General features: G+C 41.8%; 1 protein-coding gene across 3 annotated transcripts in view; it reads left to right on the forward strand.

Moving 5' to 3' along the window:
• The window catches only part of TMEM138 (transmembrane protein 138), a 797,942-nt gene that overhangs the window by 473,978 nt on the left and 303,257 nt on the right, over nt 1-20,707 (forward strand). For all 3 annotated transcript variants that reach the window (XM_044059747.1, XM_044059750.1, XM_044059748.1), the window contains one exon: nt 1,795-1,870. In XM_044059747.1, the coding sequence (XP_043915682.1) occupies nt 1,795-1,870 (76 nt within the window). The remainder of the gene's footprint in view (nt 1-1,794; nt 1,871-20,707) is intronic.

Below are 20,707 nucleotides of genomic sequence, written 5' to 3' on the forward strand. Positions count from 1 at the left end.
AGGATACACTTCGTCTGGCAAGCCAGCTCCGGTTGGCATCCGTGCTCATTCCACAAGATTTGTAGCTACCTCAACAGCCTTTTGGTCTAGGGTTCCAGTAGACGATATATGTTCAGCAGCTACGTGGTCCTCATCTCATACGTTCATTTCTCATTACAAGCTGGATATGATTTCCAGGAGTAGGGCTTCTTTTGGCTCCGCGGTGCTTCGGAATATCCTTCCGTAAGGACCACCCAGGTTCTTGTAGGTTAGCTGGGGACTCTGTCCCACAGGTTGCAGATCAAATGAAGTAACTACTTCAGATAAAGAAGTTATGTACTCACCATAACGTTCCATCTGAGTAGATACTTCATTTGTCTGCAACCGACCCCCCCCCCTGCCATCTCCCAAACCTGTCGGGAATTTCCTGATCATTCGGAGTTTGTTTCTGTCTCAAGTTGGTGAGGCAAAAAAAACGATCTGAGGTAATGTGGTTAGTAGTAGGGGATTATGGGTAGGGGGGAGGAGCTAGGAGCTCGGATCTTGGAGCTTGGAAAGCTGCCAGATCGGATCCGACACCCACAGGTTGCAGACAAATGAAGTATCTACTCAGATGGAACGTTATGGTGAGTACATAACTTCTTTTTTTCTTACCTTCCCATCCTTGCTCTAGTCTAGCCAGTTACAGCCCACCTATTACTTGCAAGACAGTGAGCTTCTTACACCTCAAGAAAGGTGAGCATAAGAGTGGCCTATAATATCTTAAAATGTTTTCTTGTAATAGTTTTTTTTGTCTGTGACCCAAAGTGTCTGAAAAGGCCTATTGTTATAGAAATGTCCTACCTAATTAACAAATACATTTAAGAAATGAATGTCCAAAATACTTTAAGGTTTGGTTTTACTGCATGTCAGCAATAGTTCATTATACCATATTTGCAAAGCATAGTAGTCATTATGGGATTTGTACTGATAAATACCCTCTTTTTTAAGGAAAAACAACTAACAATTAAATGTCACAGTTCAAAAAGATTGATGGGGCAGGACAGAGTTTCTCTGGAATTCAGAAAGGCTTAGTGATGTGGATGTCTGTAATAAAAAAGTAACTGCTGAGATATTATCTTTTGATTAATTTTAAGGTCACATTTTAGTAATTGCTCCTAATATTCTCACAGTCCAGATTCTAAATGTTTGCATACTTGTTCCCTAGTCTTTGTCTTTCTGTTGTACTCCAGTGCTATTTTTCATGTGTCATTTCAAGCTGCATTTTGAAGCAAATGAGCTTTGCAGAGTCTGTGAACATCTCAGAAGAAAACTGTAAAGAAGAAGTAATCTGAATCTACTCAGAAGTTCACAGAAATAAGATGAAACTAACTGTGAGAGAATGTTTTCCAAACAAAGGCATGATAAATGAATCATACAGCTATGTATTTAACTCTACATGACATATTTTCCAATTCCTTCATGTTACTTCTTAATGGACTGACAAAAGATTCTTGAAAAAGGTTGACAAATAAATGCTGTATTATCTGTTAAAGGAATTTGTTCTTCCATTAAAAAATTGCTCTGTGATACATTGGAATGAAAGGTCAGCTGGATTATTGTACAGCTAATACGGGATCATCCCCATGACTTTTCTGTTGAGAGTTCTAATGGGAGGAGGAGAGATGTATGTGTAAGAGCATTAAACAGCCCTATTAGCATGAGGATACAAATAGCTTTGTTAGCTTCTATTAACAGTGTGCCTCAGTCCTACTAATCTTCTTAACCTTTCTATGCACCCAGGTTAATGCAGCACCTTTCTGTATTTCCTTCCAGAATTTGCGTTGGCAGAACTCAAACAGCTTTGTATGGAATGATGGATTGCAAGCTCTCTTTGTATTTCAGAGGCTGGGTAAGACCATAGTATCTCAAGTGGCAGAATTTATTAAAAGATTTCCTTAAGTGTACCAATTTAATTTTCAAATGGCATATTGTTGAGTAGATCAACAACTGTACTTCAGTTTATAAGGCCCCCTCTTAGGAATTATTTTAAATGAGATGTGGCATTAAGAATTATGTTAACACTTAAAAGTTTTCCTTGTGTCAGTTCTGATCCGGCATTCTTAAAAATGTTGTCAGATTTATTTTATTATTTTTAGGCCCTGGAATGACCTCACATGATATCTTCTCTAATGATCCAGCTAAATTATTAAGATTGGAATTTAAAAAGTACATTTGAGGAGAAATATTAGATGACAATGTCAGGAAAAACAAGTAACATTATATGTCTACAAATAAGTTTATTTACTGGAGACTTCTGAGAATATGAAATGGCATGCACTAGAGTGCTGCAGCAAACAAATTGGTTGAAAATCTAGGTTGTGTATTACCCCATCTTCTGTAATTCAGCCTCTACCACTCTATTTGAACCTTTATTTAGGTTCCCTGAATTGTCCTCTTTCCATCAGACGTTAATGCCCTCTTACCACTCTTCTCTTGTTATTCTTCATCGCAATCTGCCCTACTTGCATCGAAGCAGTAAGGCACATAAAATTAACAGCCTTCGTTTTATTGTAGTTTATGAAATGTCATGCTCTGCAGATTTCTGCTTATACCCCATCTCCCCCAGCCTTTCACCATTTCTTCATCTGGCTGTGGTTTGAGTGAATGACATCATCATGGCAAAGTCACCAACAGTTGCTGCTGTGGCTGTCAAATTCCCCAGAGAGGTACTCATCTGCACATGTCTATTTTGTGAAGGAGCATGATACAAAAATTGTGTTCATTTTTCTACTTTTAACAAAAAGACATAAGGTAGGAGACCTAATAATCTTGTAGCTTTTGCAGTTCAAAAAGTTTCAAAATACTTCCTGTAGTACTCTTTTATCAGTCATTCTGGTGCTGTTTTAAAAAAGGTGCAAGAGGGGAGGTCTGTTGTCAGTCCAATTTGAGGCCTAAATGCAAACCATCTACTTCAGGGGAAAATTACAGAGAGGAAGAGGAAAACTCGTACCTCCTTCATCATAGTGTTCTGAGGGTGATAATAAGGGATCATGGATTAACATACTCTTATGATATGCCTTTCCCTGTGCATTGTGACACCACTTATGAAGACAACGGTTCTTTATTTTCAGGTTCTCTTTGAAGGTTATGTCTTTTGGTGATGCAGTTAATTTGTAGAATGAGCATTTTTAAGTTTGAAACCTTTTTCATAATTTTTCCTGTCAAGAAACCAAGTCCCTCAGAATGAGTCACTGTAGACCCCATATACAAGACAGTACAATGAAGAGAGACATTCAGTCTATACTCATCACATCAATGAACTTTCTATAAAGATAGATAAATTGGAAAGCAAAGTAAGCAACATTAAGGAGGAATGTGAAAAACAGGTAGAAGTACTGAGTAAAGCTATGAAACAGCAATCTTCACAAATTTCAAGTATAGACGAGACAATGACTGATTTAAATAGGACAATGAGAGTGAGAATATTTCTGAATTTCTCCTGAAACAAAATAATGTATTTCAGGAAAAATAGAAGATCTAGAAGACAGATCCAGAAGGAACAACATTAGGATTTACAGCATCTTTGAGAAAGATGAAGGAGATAGTATGATTCGGTTTCTAAATACCTGCCTGCGTATGACACTGCACCTGCCTGAATCTCTTTCCTTTGGTATTGAGTGGGTGTACAGATCAGTTTTCCAGCCAAGATAAAGATTTTGATTTTAAAAACAGCATGGACTAATTGAATTAAAATAAAAGAAAACCTTATAAGATTTGACAATGATTATTCAACTTCAGTTATGTTAAAAAGGAAAGCATGTGTGCATCTTATAAAGGACTTAGAGAAAAACAGTATTAAAATACAAATTTTATTTCCAGCAAAAATAAAGATTCATCTTACAGATGGACGTATGACTTTTAACACTTTTGAAGACACTTTGAACTTTCTACAGAGGAATACAATTCTAGAAGTGGAAGAAGTGAACTGGAGTTTGTCTGCATCTCTCAAAAGGAATGCAACAAGGAATGGATTTGACATTTATTTATATTTATATATATATATATATATATATATATATATATATATATATATATATGTATTACATATCTACATTACAATTTATAATATATTTAGCTCTATATTATTACTGTTGTGAAATGTGCATGTCCTGTTAATTAGTCTTTTTGGCGGGTCTATGTTAGTTCGAACTTCCAAAAGTTCGAGTTTCATATGGTCGACTCCATATGACTGAACTTTTGAAAGTTCAAATGTTTTAATGGAGATCTCCATACAGCGTGCAATGGGAAGATTTCCTTTTTCTGCACTGTAGTGAGATCTCAGAGTTGGTATATTTAAAGAACGGGAGGTGTGGGAGGCGCAGCCCACCTTGCTTAAAATGTTCAGGTAGGTTATTTGTGTAGTTTATTTTTTTCTTATGAGATCGAACTTTTAAAAGTTCAATCATATGGTGTTGAGCATATGACAGTCGAACTTTTGGAAGTTCGATCATCTACTATAGACCCTTTTTGGCGACATATATGACTTTTACTGAAACTGCTGTTTTACAATGTATAATATGTCTAGTTCTAATATATCTAGCTCTCTGTTATTACTATTGTAAAAAGTGCATATCCTGTTAATTGGTCTTTTGGCGACATATATGACCTTTACTGAAACTGCTGCTTTTGTTCTTTAATGTTCAATAATTGAAGTTACTTTAATACTGTAATTGCAGCTTGATATTGTGTGATTCATTGCTTTGTTTTTTCCCTTTGACATGTAATTTTATTATACTGGTTTACTCCTAGTTGTAAATGGCTGTTTACATATTATTTATCTGTATATGACTCTCTGATTTTATTCATTTTTGCTGGTTTTGACTCTAAGCCCCATAGGCTCTGCCTTTACTTCAGCTGCGTCTAGGTGTAGTATTCCACACCACGGGGATACAGACCTTCAAGAATTAAACCAATGTATGTTTTAAACAGTACTGATAAATAACACCACCTGTTTAACTGTACCAGGAGCATGCTGTTAGGGACCGTCAGTCACCTCTAATTGAGTCATCCTGTCCTGCGCTTGCCCTGAGTGACAGTACTCTTTCCCTTTAATTTTATTTTCTATAAAAGCCGAAGACAAGTGACTAGTCAGCCCTGCCCAGCTAGATAATCACTACAACACCTCCAGACATTTTGGTTTAGATAGCATATACAAAAGAAAGTACTGGAATGTCACAAACAATTACCACATCATTAACACCTATACAGGCTGAATTCGTATCACACATTACTGGCATTCTTTCAACACAAGTTTTATTGCTAATGTCTCCTTTAAAGATTGTTAGAAAGCTTCATATAAAATAATACATGAAAACCTGAGAAATCTGCATTTGAAATGTTTTATCTCTAAATCTGATGTCAGTTTTCATTCTGTCCTCAAATGTTGGGTTCAGATCTGATCCTCGGATCTGACTCGGCTTTTACTAAAGTTCGGGTTAACCAAAAAGATCTCGAACTTCTGCCTTACCCATAATGAATCAATTTTCATCTTTTCTGTATTTCTCCTTTACCTTTATTACGTTTTCTGTAATTCTTGTTTACCATCATTGGTAACTTGTTCCCTATTTCTACACAACAGTGTAATCTTCTTACCATTGTTGGTATTTCTTTTTCTATTTTTAATAACAAAAAAAAAAGTTTTCTTCACTCTCTCGTTTTTACATACCTGAAAAAGAACTGTCCCATTTCAAGAAGTGTCAAAAGTGCGGGCATAAATTGCCTCTTTCGGATGCATATACTCTTTTTGTTTACTTAAATTTCTCCAAATTTTTTTGCGTTTCTAATACCATTACGGGAATGGACCCCATTCCTAAGTCAAAGTACGATTAAAGTTCATGAAATTAGCATTGTTTCACTCTCTGATGTCAGCCAAAAGTGCTCTTCGCAGCACCGGCAATATGCCCAGTAATGACTCCTTCTGCAATTTGCACGGAGTTATGTGTAATTAGCATGCATAAATATGACTGCAGACTCTTTTTTTATAAGACCCAATGCTCCTACTACTATTGGAACTAACTGGGTATCTTTTTTCCACATTGCTCTTGTTTCTGCTTGCAAATCCTGATATTTTATGACTTTGTGTCTCTCTGTACGCAGGACACTGCAGTCACTGGGTGTGGTGATTTCAATGATCAATGCTAGTTTTGTCTTCTTTTCTTGGACCACTATATCCGGTTTTCTAGTATCTTTTGAACTGTTGGTAATGGATGATCCCATGTGATGTAGACCATCATTTTCTGTGATGTTTTGTGACTCATGTTTCCAGTGTTTTCAGCTATTTCAGTACCATAATGTTTGCGCCATCCCCAGTGCAGCAGTCTAACCACATTATTATGCCTTTCAGTATACAGTTCTTCTGCCATTACTATGTCGCAACCAGCAACAAGGTGTGCAACTGTTTCCAATTCTGTTTTGCAAAACCTACATTTGTCTGTTTCACCCACATGTTCACTGGACTTTGTAAACCAACATGTATGTACCCCACTATCTTGTGCCACCAATATTAACCTTTCATCTCTTGGTTTGAATTCACCTCTCCTTAACCATTCATGCGTTCGTTCCTGATCAACATGAGGTTCTTCCAGAAGTTTTCTATACTTGCAACTATGTTTATGCATTTTCCACATTTCTTGCCTTCTCATCTGGTCCTTCATCTTATATTCTTTCTTTTGTTTTTTGGCACATTCAGTTGCTGCCTGTTTTTTTATCTACTTCTGGTTTGATTTCCACTCCTGCTTGACGCCGATATGCTTCTGCTAGATTAAGTAGAGAAGTCATCTTAGATTTATTCTCCTCATGTTTCAAAACTTTCACTATATATGGGTTTTATGAGGTCAGCAAATATGTGTGGAGTCCCACAATTGCAGATCTATACATGTAATCAATTTCAAGGAGGCCGATTCCCTCCTTCAGAAGGGGGAATATATAATCGTGGTATGCACTGATTTTTATAAATCATTTTGTGAGCATGAAGCATCCTTCTTGTTTTCCTGTCTAACCTATCCAACACGTTATGGGGCCAGCCAGTCACTGTAAAACTGTAAGTTAGGACAAGAAGAGCAAATTGGTTTATAACTTAGATTTTGTTCCTAGATGTCAGTGCTGTTTTCAGGATGAATTTAAAACTTCTGAAGTATTCCTTACTAAGTTTTATTTGCATTTATTTCTGTTTTATTGTTGATCCTTCATTAGTTCCAAAATATGTATACACTCCTTCTTGCTCAAGTTTTTTTTATATCACATTCTTGTCCCAAACTGATGTTTTCCTAGTGTTGCAGTTTTCCTGCTTTAAAGGTTGGTTTTGCACATTTATCAAGACCAAATGACATTCTTATATCATCTGAAAAAGTTTTGACAACTTGCAGTTGTGCTTTCAGTTCCTCATCTGATGAGCTATACAGTTTTAAACCATAGACAAATAGAAGATGAGAAGCCTTTACACTTTGTTGTTTTCTAGGAACCAAATTATAGCCATGGCCTAAGCTGTTAAGTAAACAGCTTAATGGGTTAATGGCAAGGCAGAATAGCAGCGGTGACAAAGAGTCACCCTGGAATATCTACATTTTAATTTTTATCCCTGAGATAATAATTTGTCCTTTATCGTGGCTTAAATGCAAAGTGGTCTGACACTGTTTCATGGTCACTATAATGTAGTCGATCAGAGTAGGCTGTATCTTATACATTTTTAAGCACTCTTTCATCCATGAATGTGGAAACAATCAAATACTTTTTTGCAGTCGATCCATGCCATACTTAGATTTTTCTCCTTGTTACATTTCTCCTCTATGACTATTTAACAAGAAATGATTCTTTGTTCCATATGATTTTCTTTTATTGCCCCTTTGTTCTAATGCCATAATTGAGTTTTCTTCTGAGTGACTATAAACTCTGTCAGCATCAATTCATGTGTGTAGTTTATATGTAGTTGGAAGGCAAGTTATTGGTCTATAATTTTTAAGGTGGCTTGCAGGTTCACTCTTAAGTAGGAGCATTGCTTTTCCTGTTAGCCAGGTCGGTGTCTGTTCGGGATACGCATATAAATAGTTCTTACTCACTGCTAAATGTTCGTGCAAAGATGTTAATGCTTTTAACCAAAAGTTAGGTACTGCATCAGGGCCTGGAGTTTTCCAATTAGATGCTTTTCTTAACTTTGTTTCAATCTCTCCGACTGTTAAGAAGTTTTTCTGCCTGTGCTGAAATTTCTAGTTTATTATTTGCGATAGTGCATGATAGATCCTTGTCTGTTCTAATACTGAGCATTGCTTTTATCACATCTATCTTTCTTAATATTTTTGTTGATCTGTTCCCTCTTCTATAGTCTTTTAACAGTGACAATTTTTGTCTTATTTGCTTTATAGTTTTCTCTATTTTATGCTTCCATGATGGTATTCAATTTCTCCGCTTCCTTTCCCTCACTCCCCTGTGTTCTTGTGGTAGTACTTTATCAGTTGTTAATTTAGCTGCACAGTAGTATATCCTGTTTACCTCTGTTATATCACATGAATCTCTATAAACAGTCCTAATTACTGTGTTCATTTGTTTTATCAGACTTCTGACTTTTTGGGTTTTATTGACCTTTTGTGGTCTATTTCTTTCATTGATCTTATATTATATCCATCTATGTCTATTAAATTAAGCAACTCTTCTCTTAGCTCATTTTCTTCCAAACTGAGGGCACACCCTTATTTTCAATTTCCTGTGGGCATTCTATTGAAAGTTCTATACATCTTCCTGTGGCCCATTCTCTTTAATGTTTATCCTTTGCCATCCATTGCTGTGTCATATGGGAACTCCCTGGCCTATCATTCCTCAACATTGACCACATCAGAGTTTCCACAGTTTCCTGTTCCTTCTCTTGATGTCTAGCTTCGAGTGAATGTTTATATTGGTTTCCTGTGGAAGGCTGCAAAATATCTTCATATGGCACCTGACCAGTTGCTTCCTGTTCCACTGGTTGCTCTATCCTGTTGTGGTGCTTTCTGAATTAGATTTTTTACACCGAATCCTTCACTTCACAGGTACTCCATAACCTCAATTTCTATTTCTTTAACTTCTCGATTACTAATCTCCTTTTCTACTTTTCCTCTTTGTCTTCTTATTTTTTGTATTGTAAAGTTTTCTATGTCCAGATTCCTTTGCCTGTATTTCTCTTCAGATATCTTTGGTGCTGCTCTTTTTGTATTCATTAGTTTTGCTTTCTCCTTTGCATAAATATTACACCATATTAAATCTCTTTTTCTTTCCCATGTCCATATTTCTTCTTCAGATGTCTCCTGATCTTCCTGCTTCTCCTTACTGTGGGAACTCACTTTATCATGCACTGGGAACTAAGGTCGGGTGGCACGATGTCTGGGTAATCCTATGGGCTAGGCTTGTAAAGGCTCCAGGGCCATTAGCCTAGTACACACCTATGAACCTGTGATGTAACCTGTGTTAGACCTTCTACACCAAATCCTTCAGTTCGCAGGCACTCCGTAACTTCAACTTCTGTTTTTTAACTTCTACTTTACTAATCTTCTTTTCTACATCCCTCTTTGTGATATTTTTTGTTATTGTGAAATTTTCCATAGCCAGATGGCTTTGCCTGTATTGCTCTTCAAATATCTTTGGAGCTGCCTTCTTTATATTGATTAATTTGGCTTTCTCCTTTGCAAAAACATTGCATCATATCAAAATTCTTTCTTTCCCATGTCCATATTTCTTTTTTATACTTTTCAAATATCTCTAGGTTTTGTTATTTATATTTTCATTTTTGCACTTCCTCAGATGCTTCTTTTTCCAAGCAGATCAAAGTTACTTGATTTATGTACTGTGTTTCACAAATCTGTTGTATTAATGAACACACATTTTCATTTGAAGCTTTTGAGTTTTTCCTGTGGAAATATTTTTCTTTCTTCTAATTTCTCTCTTAATCGTTTTGTATGTCTTGTGTCTGGAAATTCTGAGCTTTTTGCATAATAGTAACAATACATAATTTCTTTCTTATCCTCAATAGTTCACTTTATCATCTTTATGGCTCTTCTTTGGCCGATCAGTTTTTGTGATTTTTGTGGACTACTACTTCCTTCTGCAACAGAGGGGCCATCCTCCCCCTGGCTCTGGCCTGGCCCCATTGTAGGAATGTTTCTGTATTTTGAGGATTCTACACTGTCAAAGTTTCCAGTCCTGGCACTAGTGTGGCTACCAGGATTGGGCACTTTTTTATCCTGAGTCTTGTGCTCCCAGCTCTCTTTTTTATTTTTAACCTACCTCTGTCTATGATATATGCTATATGCACACAATCTATATATCAGTGTCGTCTTGGTGAGATTTTGTGTAAAACATGGTCCACCTCGCAAAGGTACTCACCAAGATTCGAGGATGAATTCAGTTTCAACAATACTACCCCTTGCTTGCTGACTTATCTCTCCATTAGGACCCCAAATTGGGCTCAACATCTACAGAAGGATTGTACAATGTGCAAAAACTTTAATTCCAGGGCAGTTGTCAATAGAAATAATTTGATTCTTAAAGGACTGCTTCAGTTTTCCTTTGTTGAAGCTATTTTGGTGCTAGGTCCCCCAAAGTAAAATCTTAAGGAGTCACTGCCTAAATCTCCTAAGCCCTCTACCTCCTCAACTCCATCGTCGAAGCCACCAAGAAAAAGACCAAAAGCGAACCCAAAACCAGTTCAAGGCTACTCTTCCTTTGATCCTAAGAAGAAATCAATGGATCCAACAGTCTCTGATCTGACTGCTTCAGATCCAATAAGCCTTCCTAGAATTAAGTACTCTCCTATATATGACCCAGTGCCTTCCAGGGTTCCCTCAACCTTTTTTGGAAAGGCATCGATCTAAGTCATCATCCCTTGCCTCGTCTCATTCTGTCAGGAGTTTGATGGAAGAAGATGTGGACAAAATGATGAGGAAGGTTCAGCACAGATACAGACAGGTTTTTTACCGGCTCCTACCCCCTTGGGTCAGGAAGGCCATCCATCTACCACACCACCACTACTTGTTCCTTCTCTGATCCCTTCCGAGTCTGTCTGGCTCGGATCTGACAATAACTTTATCTTCAGATCCAAAGCTTGTTCTGAAAGCATCGGCTCTAGCATTTTCAGATCCAGGTGACTGTCGGAGCCTAAGCTTTCTTGTCAGCTCTGGGGAGTTGAGTCGACTCTGAGGTTTTTGGAGCTGTCTGTGCCCCTCGGTGCTTCAGCATTGGGCAGCTCAGCTCTGACTTCCTCGTAAGGGAGGTTGTTTTCAGGACAGAGGGTGGCAGTGATCCAGAAGCCTGCCTTCTCGGGGCTGATGTCCTCCTTCTCTCTGGAGCGGTCTGCCTTTGAGACATTTTCTCTGCTCCAATAGGACAGTTGGATCTTACCCCCTCAGATCTCCAATCTTGTTCCCAAATGTCTCTGTGCTTGGAGCCACATTATTCTGTGCCATAGGGACAGCCAGCTAATGACGCCCAGAACACCCAGCAGGGTTTTACAATCTTTTCTGACACTTCACTGGAACATCCAACCGAGGAAGTCCCTAGGAAGAGAAAGTGCAAGAGGAGTCACTTGGACTCTCTGCAAGAGTCAGTCACTGAGAATACTGATTTCAATGAAGGAGAAGGGTCCCCACTATCACCTTCAGAAGACATCTCATTTGGAGACATCCTTGAGATCCTTAAGCAGAGAGGGTTTTGGTCCTACAGCAACCCTTCACCAGAGAAATCAGTATTTCTGGAGGCCTTTGGAGCTGGCCCGTCTTTCCTCCTGGGTTACTCTGCCAGCCAATGAGCTCATTGATTTGGTCTCTCGGCAGGCGTGGAAGGAGCCTGACCCAGTTGAGCCAGTCCCTAAGAGGCCAGATCGGATTCTGGCTCCACCTGTTGGGAAGGAATTCTGGGGTATTGGGGTTCCCGTGGATAGGTTCATAGGTAGGTACTAGGCTGTTGGCTTAAGAGCCTACGTAAGCCTAGCCAACAAAGTTCCCTGGCTTACGCCAACCCACGAAAGTTAATTTCCTATGCCCCTGTCGAGCAGAGCCACAGAAGTGATCCCCGAGGTGTAATTCCTATTTCCCATCCACTCATCAAGATTTTTCTTGGAGTGTTCATGGGGAACTTTGCTTGACCTAGATGGGTAGCTTGTTCCAGAGTATGGGAAGTCTCGGAGACAGGAATCTATCCCTCCAGCATGTCCTGCTTCCATGGTCATGGAGGTGGCCATAAAGAAGGAACTTGCTGAACAAAGTTCCTCTGTTCATTCCCTTAACAGAGAGTTTAGGGTGATGGACAGGTTTGGGAAGCATGTGTATGCTTCAGCAACCTTTGCCCTTAAGTCACTGAAATATTTGGCACATTTTAATAGACAACAAAAGGACTTGATCAAGGAACTATCAAAATCCCGTTCTAGGACCATTACTGCTGAGCCTCAAAATCCCATTCTAGGACCATTACTGCTGAGCCTCCATCATCTGTAGTCTCTCAGTTGTCTACACTCCAATCCATTTCAAATTCATCCATGAGGCTTATCTTGCATGCGGCCATAGGCGCCTCAAGGGCAGCAGGTTCAGTCATATCCATTAGGTGACATGCCTGGATGCACTTATTTGATTTTTACGGAGCCTTTCAAATCCTCATGATGGCAGTTCCTTATTTGGCCTGAAAGTGAAGGACACATTATCCAGGTGTGAAAAGGAAGGAAAGACCCTCTCTGCAGTGGGTGTATGTTTTTCAATCCCTCAAAGATTTTTTTTTAGGAATCAATGAGGTGGTCGGAAGATGTGGTTCAGAAAGTCCCAGGGTCCTTTCCAGGACACAAGTGGAAATACTTCTTCTACGGCCAGAGAGGGAAACTCTAATGGATGACAACGCCCATGTGACAGAGAAGGCATGCAAAACAAGGGATCCAGAGATTCTTTCTCTGCTAGACCATATCAGCACTCCTGAAAGGAAGCCCGATTGTCCCCTTCTGGAGGCAACTGGGGGTCTACTATCCCTGCACCAGAGACCCTGGCTAGATATAACAAGAGATACTTTGGTGGAGAGGATTATTTCCAGAGGCTATGTAATTCCCTTTCCCCTTCCGCCCCCAACTGTATGCAAAAATTCCCAATGTTCCACCCAGTCAGAGGAAAGCAGCAGCATTAAAAATACAAAAGATGCTAGAAAAAAGTCATCCAAGAGTTTCCACCAGGCCGATACAATCCGGAACTTACTCAAGATTATTTTTAGCGCCAAAGAAAATAGGGTACTGGAGACCAGTTTTTGGTCTCAACACTTTGATCATGTCAGTTCAACATACAAAGTTTTGGATGGTCACAGTTCAGTCCATTCTACCTTTCTTGGACATGGACAATTGAATGTGCTCGATAGACCTTCAGGATGCGTACTATCCTGTCAAAATGAACAGACAATCCAGAAGGTATTTATACTTCTGGCTGGGAGCCAGTCATTATCAGTTCAGAACACTGCCCTTTTGCCTCACCACAGACCCCAGGGAGTTCCACCAAATGCAAGGCAGTGGTAGCAGCTCACTTGAGACTGCAGGGATTCAGTGTGTTTCCATAGCTAGATGACTGGTTGTACTGCCAGATTTGTTCTGATCTGGGGATAACCATAAATTATGAGAAGTCACAGTTACAACCAACACAACTTTTGGAATTCATAGGAGCAGTCTTTAGTACGATATCAGTGACAGTCTCTCTTCCTATCTGAGGAGTTCAGACTATCGTATGCCAGGTCATGAGAATAATTCGCAACACCAAGAGTTTAGCCTGGTGGGTCCTTCAAGCCTTGGGGTCAGTTTCAGATTCCATAAACTTAGATCCTCTGCAAGATTTCATATGAGAATTCTTCAATGGATGCTAGCAACACAGTGGTTAATTCTTTACCAGTGCGTGTCGGCACAAATAAGAGTAATTCAGGTGTGCAAAAGATACCTCTGGTGGTGGATTCAGTCAGATCAGGTTCTACAAGGCTGTCCTTTCATTCTCCCTCAACCAAAGCCCATAGTGACCATGGATGTTCCCCAGGTTGGGAGGGGGGCACTTCTTGGGGAAAACAGTCCAAGGCACTTGGTCCCCCGAAGAGGCCAATTTTCATATCATTGTCCTAGAGATGACAGCAGTGCTCTTAGCATTGCAGGCCTTCCAGGATGCTCTGCCTTTAGGGACAATTGCAAATTCAAACAGACAATATGTCAGTTTGGTACTTCAGCAGATAAGGAGGACCCAGATCTTACTCCTTATGTTGAGAAGCACTCAGAGTGTGGCAGTGGGCGATCTCATAGCAGCACACATTCCAGGGAAGTCCAGTGTGATAGCAGACAAATTGAGCAGGTTCATTCTACTACCTCATGAGTGGTCTCTCAACATGAAGATGACAGAAATTATTTTCCGTCAGTGGGGTCAGCCTTGCTGCGATCTTGTTGTTTCTCCTATAAAAAACAAATGCACCGGCTACATTGCCCTAATCCCCAAGGGATGCTCTACTTTACAACTGGCCCCTTGGTCTACTTTATGCTTACCTGCCAATTCCCCTAATTCCAAAATTTCTACAGAAAGCTGCCAGGTTGAAGAGTAAAGTCATCCTGATTACACCTTATTGGCCTCATCTACTTTGCCAGCCTTGGATTCTGGATCCAATTTCAGACCTTCTTTCACAACTGACAGGTATGATTCATCCAGATATCTCAAACCTCAAGCTGATAGCGTGGTTTCTCCAGTTCCGTTAATAGTCAGACAACTGATGCGGTCTTCCCTGTCCGTCATATTGTTTTATCTTCCCATAAGCCTTCTACAAGAAAATGAAGTAAATGGAAAAGGGTAATTTGCTGGGCACAACAAAAACATGTTGACCACTTCTCCACTCTGATACATACTGTAGTTACTTGAATTGTTGGCAAAAATTTTTAATGAGGGAGCTAGCTCCTCAACGATTAAAGTTCAGTTAGCAGCAATATCTTTCATATTGGATTTGGAAACTCTTCTGTGGCCTCTTCTAAACTTTGTAAAGCATTTTTGAGAGGCACACTCCTGCTGAGACTCCTGTACAAAGATCCTACTTCCCCATGGGATTTGAACTTAGTACTGCAGGCATTAATTCATTCTCCCTTTGAAAAGCAGCTAAATGCAATCTTAAGTTCCTGACCTGGAAAACTATCTTTCTAGTGGCCATTACCTCAGCTAGAAGAATTTCAGAACTTCAAGCACTGTCATCTAAACCTCCCTACTTCACCTTTCATAAGGATAGTCACATTACATACCAGCACATATTTCCTTCCTAAGGTGGTATCAGAATCTAAGATCAATCAGTCCATTACTTTGCTACTGTTCTTTCCTAAATTTGCTAATAAAAGTTAATATTTGTTGCATTTACTGGATGTTCATAGACACATTTTTACTTACATAGGACAAAAGAAATTAGAAAGACAGATAAGTTATTTGTCTCCTTTGCAGATTTGAATTTGGACAAACCAGTTGCAAAGGTAACTTTAGCAAGATGGCTGATGGATTGCATTTCATTTATCTAGAGTAAGTTGGGTCTAATATCCTCAAGGTCCTAAGTAGTGATCTCCATACCCTTGTATTCTCCTCTCATTAGGGCAATCATTGAATATAACATTCTGAGTTTTGTGTATCATACTAAACATATATCACATCTGAAAGACCTCAATGTTTCCTAACCAACAGAGTAAAATAGCTAAGTTTCTGTAGCTATCTGGATAGATTAAAAACAATCTCACTTTTTTCTGTATTCTACGGACTCCTGTGTGGAAATTTCTGTCTTGTTTTGCTGATTATGAAAGATCCTGTTTTACTAGACTTTCAGTACCTCAGAAACTCTGGTAATATTAGGAACACTTGCTCCAAAACTCTCAGCTTGCATCATAACATAAATAGGACTCATGGAGTGATAGGTTCATTACCCAGTGGATTCCCTTCCTGTGAAACAAACTTCCCTTTCTAGCTAAATGGTGTAACACCTTAGCTGTCTTCAAGTGAAGTGCTAATGATTAGATAATTTGAATAAAGTTACCCCCATAATTAGTAGTATGGCTGTTATCAAAAAGGGAGGTACATACATTTATTGACAATACTTCCTAGGGTACATGACTAGGCAGACTGCCTGCCTAGTACTAACCTATGAGCCTTCATGCACTGCCGTAAAAGAAAAAAAAAATATTACACCAATGAGAGACATAAAAGTGGGATGTGCTAATACAGAAACGTGAGACAATGATAAAGTCTTGATAGTTATCATGTATAAACAGACTTTTCAACAGTACCTGTTTTGGAGGTACATCCCTATTTTCAAGCACAATTTACCCCATTGCATAGTGTAGATATTTTGGAGGTATGTGCCTATTTTCTGTCTGGATTTACCTCTTCAGGTGATTTTCTGAATTCCCTGACATCACACATCTTTTTAAAGCTGTTTAGTGCACACAAACCCAGACTACATGACCAGTGTACTAGTGGCACCAGCAGTTTAAAGAAAAAACTCTTATGTTACAGTTTTCATTTTCAGAAGCAAAAGTAAGTTACTTTGTGAGGCACATTTTTGCATTATTAAAACAATAACCAATGACGTGGTGTGGTATATTGAAGATTTACCCATGGTTGGGGTGGTTTAATCACAAGGGCAAAGCCTGAGTGATTAAATAAAGCCACATCACTTGAAATTTCAATATACCACAACCATGGAGTCAGTTATTGCTATTATACAATGACATTATTTAAGAAAAAAAAACTTTTCTTAAATAATGTCTTTGTATAACGGCACATTACTGTTCTTCTGCTGGTTGTGGTATACTGCTTTCCTGTTTTGATGTACTGAGCATGCGTATGGGACTTGCGTCCCACATATACCCAGTACATCAATGCTTAGATACAGAAGCAACGGACAAAAGAAAGTCTCCGTTGCTCCGTTTTTTTCTTTTCTTTTTTTTTATTTGTTTAAAAATATATATTTTGAGGTCTGTATACTATCAGAAAAAAGTCTGGGCAGCCGGACCTTTTTTCCGTTGGTATATTGTGGGATTTACAATGGGCACACTGGCCAATTAGTGTGCACATTTTGGAATATTAATGGGGGGGTCATTGTATAATGTTCAATCTGAAGTAGGGACTTCATTTGTCAGCAAAGTTTGGGATACGGATCCGATCTCTGATCCGAGCCGGCAACTTCTATCACAGCATAGATCCGAGCTCCTAGCTCCTCCCCTTACCCATAATTCCCTGCCTACCCTGACTGACCCCAGATCTAGTTTGCCGCTCTTCAAGCAACAGTTAGATTCCAGAGCTCTTGGCAACTTTGTGAGAAAAAAGTTTTCTTTCTTCTTTATCTGATTGAGTGATTGTGTGTGCGTGTTAGGTTTACCCTTACCACTAAAACTTATTATTTTTAGCTTACTCAGCTTAAATTTTAATTTAAATTTTCCTCCCTCCCCGCTGGTCGTAGCGTGTGTGTGTGTCTTGAGTGTAGGGGCCTAGTGAGTGTGCTTTACTTTAGTTATGTCGGAGGCCCCTAAAGCCATTTTTTCGAAATGCACTGAGTGTGGTCACAAGCTTTCACCGGCTGATGGCCACACTCAGTGCGTTAGGTGCCTTGGGGTTGAACACCTCTCTTCGGGTTGCGTGATTTGCGTGGCGTTCAACCCCAGGGCACTTAAGGATCGGAGGTCGAAGCTGATTCTGGCGGGCCTTTTACCCCCAGACTCTGCTTCGGCCTCCGGTACTTTGGTGACCGCTACCCCCCTGGTAGCAGTCACTCCTGCCTCCCTTCCTCTGACCGGGACTCAACCTTCCGCTTCGGCTCCGGAGGATAGGGAGTCCAGAAAAGAGAAGCGGAGAGAGAAACACCTTAAGCGGCGGGCCGAGGACTCTTCATCGGCCCCGCCCGCCAAGTGGGCTTCTCCGTCCAGGTCTTCTCGGTCTCCTCCTCCTCGTATCCGATCCCCTTGTTTCTCCCCAGGACCCGAGGAGGAGGTGACCCGGTCCCCGTCGAGGTCATCGAGGCGGCACTCCAGGTCGGCCTCGGTGGCCTCTTCGAGGTCCACCTTTAGCATGTCAGATGTGGACATGGACCGGATGATGAGGAGATTCATCCAGGCCCAGATGCAGATGGGAGTGCTCTTGCCTCCTCCGGGAGCTCGACCCCTTTTTTCACCCCTATTGCTCCTTCTCCGACCCGCATTCCGGGGTCGGAGCGCTCGATGCCGAGCCACGTTGGATCCGGGGGTGGGTTGGAGCCGACCGTGCTGGGCACGTTGGCTCCGACGGCTTCTTCGAGTTGGTCGGATCCGACCTCTCGGAGCCGTGGGCCGAGCTTCGGAGCCAAGGGATTCGGTGTGCTTTCGGCTCCGTCCCGGTCGGAGCACACTGGTCCCTCGGATCCGACGTTCTCGGCACCGGGACCGATCCCCGCTTCAGATCCGAGTGGTAGTCGGGTCTCGGATCCGTCAGAGAGCGGCTCCCCTTCGGCTTTCGCTGCAGTGGAGAGGGCACTGTAGAGTGCTTCCAGGCCTCCGGTCCTGACTTTGGCTCCCTCCCGCACTCCTTCTCATCTGGTCCTGGCTCCCCTCATCCGGCCCTCGGGGAAGCCTGCCTCAGCGCCTCTAGGAGTTCCAGTGGAACAAGAAGCAGCCCGTGAGGACTCCTCGGACAGCCCCCCCCCGAGGAAGTTCCTCACAAGGCAAAGTGCAAGAGGAGGCACATAGACTCCCCTGAGAGTCTCACCGAAGATACGGACTTAGATGAAGGGGAAGGCTCCCCTAGGTCACCCCCCGAATATGTCACCTTTGGAGACATCATGGAAATGCTCAAAATCAGGGGTGGGTGGTCTGCCCTCAAGGCTTCCTCTGATGAGTCCGTATTCCTTGAGGCGTTTGAGGCAGGACCATCTACCTCTTGGGTGTCCCCACCGCCCGACCCCTTGGTGGATCTCATATCCACTAGGGCTTGGAAGGAACTGGACACCGTAGAGCCAGTCCCCAAGTGCTCGGACAAAATTTTGAGCCCCCCTGCAGAGAGATCACACTGGAGCAGAGGTCCCCCTGAGGATGCCATGTTGGTGGCTGCAGACACCAAGAAAGAGTTGGCTCAGGAGAGCCCCACAGTTCATCCTCCGAGCAAGGAGTCTCGCGCGATAGACCATCTTGGGAAGCGGGCCTTCAGTTCAGCGACTTTCTCTATGAGGGCCTTGAACTACATGGCACACGTTATTCGGATGCAGCAGGATCTAATTAAGGAATACACTGCTTCCCCCCCAGGTCCATGTTGGAGGGAGACAAGGATCTGTACTCCTCCCGAATGGACACCCTCCGCTCAATTTCTAACACCTCTATGCGGCTGTTGTCTCATGCTACGGAGGGAGCCGCTAGAGCAGGTGGAGTCGGGCTTGTCATAAGGAGATAGGCCTGGCTCCGTCACTGTGACTTCTCGAAACCCTCTAAGGTGTCATTCGCGAATGCCCCTTTTGATGGTTCTGCACTGTTCGGCAAAACCGTTCGCGACACTCTTGTCCAGAGCGAGAAAGACGGGAAGACTTTGTCTGCCGTCGGAGTCCGTTTCTCTGTGCCCCAGAGGTCCTTTTCCAAGAACCAAAAGGGTCAGAAGATGTGGTTCCGAAAATCGCATCAATCCCAGTCTGCTCAGGACAACCAGTCCTCTCGTGGCAGAGGAGGACAGAGAGGACGCCACCCCAGAGGCAGAGGGGGTCCCAGGAATTTTGGGTCCAGAGAACCGTTCTCTGAGAGTCCCACGCAGAACCCCTGAGGGGTTACCTGGCTGCTCCACTCTGGAGGCAGTCGGGGGGCGTTTTTCGAGACACCTAGCAATGTGGGAGTCCATAACAACGGATCGCTGGGTGCTTCGTATTATATCCAGAGGTTACCAAATTCCCTTTATCGTAACCCCCAGAATCAGAGGCCTCCCCAACGTACCACCCAGTCAGAGAGAGGCGGCTGCTGCAGAAATTCAGCAGCTTCTGCAAAAAAGAGCCATCCAGCCCGTCCCCCCAGATCAAATCGGATCAGGGTTTTACTCCAGGTTCTTTCTGGTGCCAAAAAAGACGGGGGACTTGAGGTCCATCCTCGACCTCTCTCTCCTAAACCTGGCGGTACCCAAAGAAAAGTTCCAAATGGTCACGTTGCAATCCATCCTCCCCTTATTGCGGGAGGACGACTGGATATGCTCCATAGACCTCAAGGATGCGTACTATCACATTCTAGTGGACAGGTGCTCCAGGAGGTTTCTCCGCTTCCAGCTGGGAGCCAGTCACTTTCAATTCAGGGCCCTCCCCTTCGGCCTCACCTCAGCCCCCCAGGGTGTTCGCCAAAGTCCTAGCGATAATAGCGGCCCACCTGAGACTCCAGGGAATTCAGGTCTTTCCATACCTGGACGACTGGCTCCTTACGGCCCCAACAAGGCATCTACTTTGTTCATGCAGGGATTATTTCCTCAGTCTGGCTCCACTATTAGGATTAACCATCAACATGACCAAATCCTCTCTGATCCCTACACAGGTGTTGGATTTTATAGGGGCAAGACTGGATTCCAGACAGATGCTTGCATTCTTGACTCCAGACCAGCTTCAGAACCTGATGTTAGACATGCAGGCCATCCTTCAACTGCAAACTCCTTCGGCGGAATTGGTCCTGAGGGCTTTAGGATCTATGGCGGCTGCAATCCCTCTGCTGCCTTTGGCCCAG

The sequence above is a fragment of the Protopterus annectens genome, chromosome 17.part0 (genome assembly GCF_019279795.1).
Source record: "Protopterus annectens isolate FY-2018-M chromosome 17.part0, PAN1.0, whole genome shotgun sequence".
NCBI classification, from domain to species: Eukaryota; Metazoa; Chordata; order Ceratodontiformes; family Protopteridae; genus Protopterus; species Protopterus annectens.